General features: G+C 40.5%; 1 protein-coding gene across 3 annotated transcripts in view; it reads left to right on the top strand.

Moving 5' to 3' along the window:
- Positions 1–2,273, top strand: part of LOC109484035 (cystathionine beta-synthase-like) — a 23,532-nt gene that overhangs the window by 4,180 nt on the left and 17,079 nt on the right. For all 3 annotated transcript variants that reach the window (XM_019787215.1, XM_019787213.1, XM_019787214.1), the window contains exon 2: positions 2,175–2,261. In XM_019787215.1, the coding sequence (XP_019642774.1) occupies positions 2,206–2,261 (56 nt within the window). In that variant the 5' untranslated portion in view covers positions 2,175–2,205. The remainder of the gene's footprint in view (positions 1–2,174; positions 2,262–2,273) is intronic.

Genomic DNA, 2,273 nt, shown 5'->3' with positions numbered 1-2,273 from the left:
AGTGGGGGGGGGGGGTCCTGGCAACGGTTAACGGTAAATTCGGGCGGTCGGCAACACTTCATGGTAAATTGACAGGCTATACTGATAATGCTTAACGGTGAATTAAAGTAGCCCATAATGCTTAATTAACGGGAAAGGGCATGCAGGAACCCATATCAGGCTGAGCCAGTCAATAATTTGAATAACTTGGTAATTTTTTTTTCGCTATGGACAGGATAATCAGGCTACTAGCCTGTCAACAATAAGAATTTATTCCAGGCAACAAGAAACTGAGTAACGTCACCAACAACTAATAAGACATCAGAAAAAAGCATGTATTCATTAACAAAAAATCCTGACTCATTGTGTGGCTGTTCCCATTGCAAAGTTGTGCAGTCCTCTGTGCAAGACTGTTAAAGGTGACATTTTATTAGGTATGGAGACAGCAGAAACTATGGCCCCAGATATGCAAGTGAAAATTCAGTCTATTCATCTGCCACGACCCTTTGGAGATACATGTTCTCAGGGCACAACGCTCACACAAGGAGAAAATCAGGGCAATTTTGTTGAAGTTTAGTATTTGTGACACACGCAGTTTTCAGGTCTGTTGAAGTGGAAGTGGATCCTTTGTGCAGAGGTCGTGACCTGGCCTCTCGGGGACATGTGAGACCCACTTCTCAAGTCATGTGACACTTCAGGCCAGGATTTCGTAACCACATGATAAGGCCACACCAATTTAATTTGTTGGTTCTCGGATTCACCTCTTCGTTTTTTTCTGATTTGCAAAAAAAAAGATTCTGGTTCTGAATCAACTAAAAAATGCTCATATTTTATCCCCAACAGTTGAGAAAGTCCTTTACTTCCTAGTTGTTACAGTCTTTCCATCTATCAATGCAACTTGGTTTGATTAAAAATTCAAAAAAAATTCATTGTTTAAATTTTGACCCAGCCTTTTTTGTTGACTTCATGGCTCTTACCGTAGCATTTGGGACTATAATATGATGCCTGCACCTGTTTTTATTTTTTTTAGCCCTGTCACTTCATATTTTTTCTGAAAAAATCCGAGAACCAACAAATTAAATTGGTGTGGCCTAAAGTCCAGTTTTGTAGCCTTACAATAATTAAAACCCTAACATGATTGGCTGGGAAAAGGCTAAAAATTCTAATCCGAGTTTTCCCATTGTTGACTGACCCCATCACATGATTGTCATGATTTATGAGTGAAACTGCAGGTCGTTTCAAAGCCTTTGTTCAGTACAAAGAACTGGGTCCACACCACAGCATGTGGGCCTCTGTGGCGTGATGGGTCCACACCACAGCATGTGGGCCTCTGTGGTGTGATGGGTTTTGATGGGTTTATGTAGAAGCTGTTTATGAACTGGCAGATGTGGACCAGAATATCTAAACACACTTTTGATGCTATCAGTACATTGGGTCTGTAAAAGCATCTACTACATTCGTGCTAGGAAAGAGAGTACTAGGAAAGAGAGTACTTAAGCTTCTGTTTTGTATAACAGGAGCTTTCTGACTAATTTGCATTATCTTGTCTTGACTTGTATGACTTTTGTTCCTTTTTTGACTTCCAAAAATTTGTCTTCACTTTATTTGCATATCAATCAATAGTTAGTGCTTATAAACCTGTTTTCCCCTCTGGTCTCTCAGTCACTGACGAAAGCTAGTGGATACTAGCTGAAACGTCTGACGTTTTCAAAATCATATCCAGTTGCTTGAGTAACTGCTTTTTGGTGTATGTGATTCTCTGAGTTTCACATTAACATTCTACATGTATTTTTTGTGCTTCTTGGATGCAGTCCAGAACTGAGCGAAAGTGAAACTGAACGAAAGTGAAATTTGGAGGGGAGCCTAGTTTTGGGGAAACAAAAACATTTTGCAGGCATGAGGTCACAATGCGATGACTTTGCAGTAATGTTAGGAGTGAAACTGAAACTTCCTCTTTTAGCCAAGCCAGAAGTCAAATTCCGTTACCATTGGAGTAACAAAATCCATATATATTTATTAAACCTTCCTAGTTTTCCTGAAGTGAAGTTGTTTTCCTACAGAACAGTTCAGTTGTGGAACTCCTTACCCAGACGTGAGGAGAGGGTGTTACAACAGGCAGATGGCCTTCAAACATTTAGAGATTCTGAAGGTATTCTAGATCTTAAGGTATCATAGTATTACTTGTTTTCCCACAGAACTGTTCAGTTGTGTACAGACTGAGAAAACATGTCAGATAACCCAAAGGCGGAGTCCAGCCCCGTTGCCGACGACAACGGGCGTAAGTGGATCCCGCC

Source organism: Branchiostoma belcheri, unplaced genomic scaffold, assembly GCF_001625305.1.
Source record: "Branchiostoma belcheri isolate BF01 breed outbred unplaced genomic scaffold, Haploidv18h27 scaffold68, whole genome shotgun sequence".
In the NCBI taxonomy this organism is placed as follows: Eukaryota; Metazoa; Chordata; class Leptocardii; order Amphioxiformes; family Branchiostomatidae; genus Branchiostoma; species Branchiostoma belcheri.
This window is presented reverse-complemented; position numbering and strand designations above follow the sequence as displayed.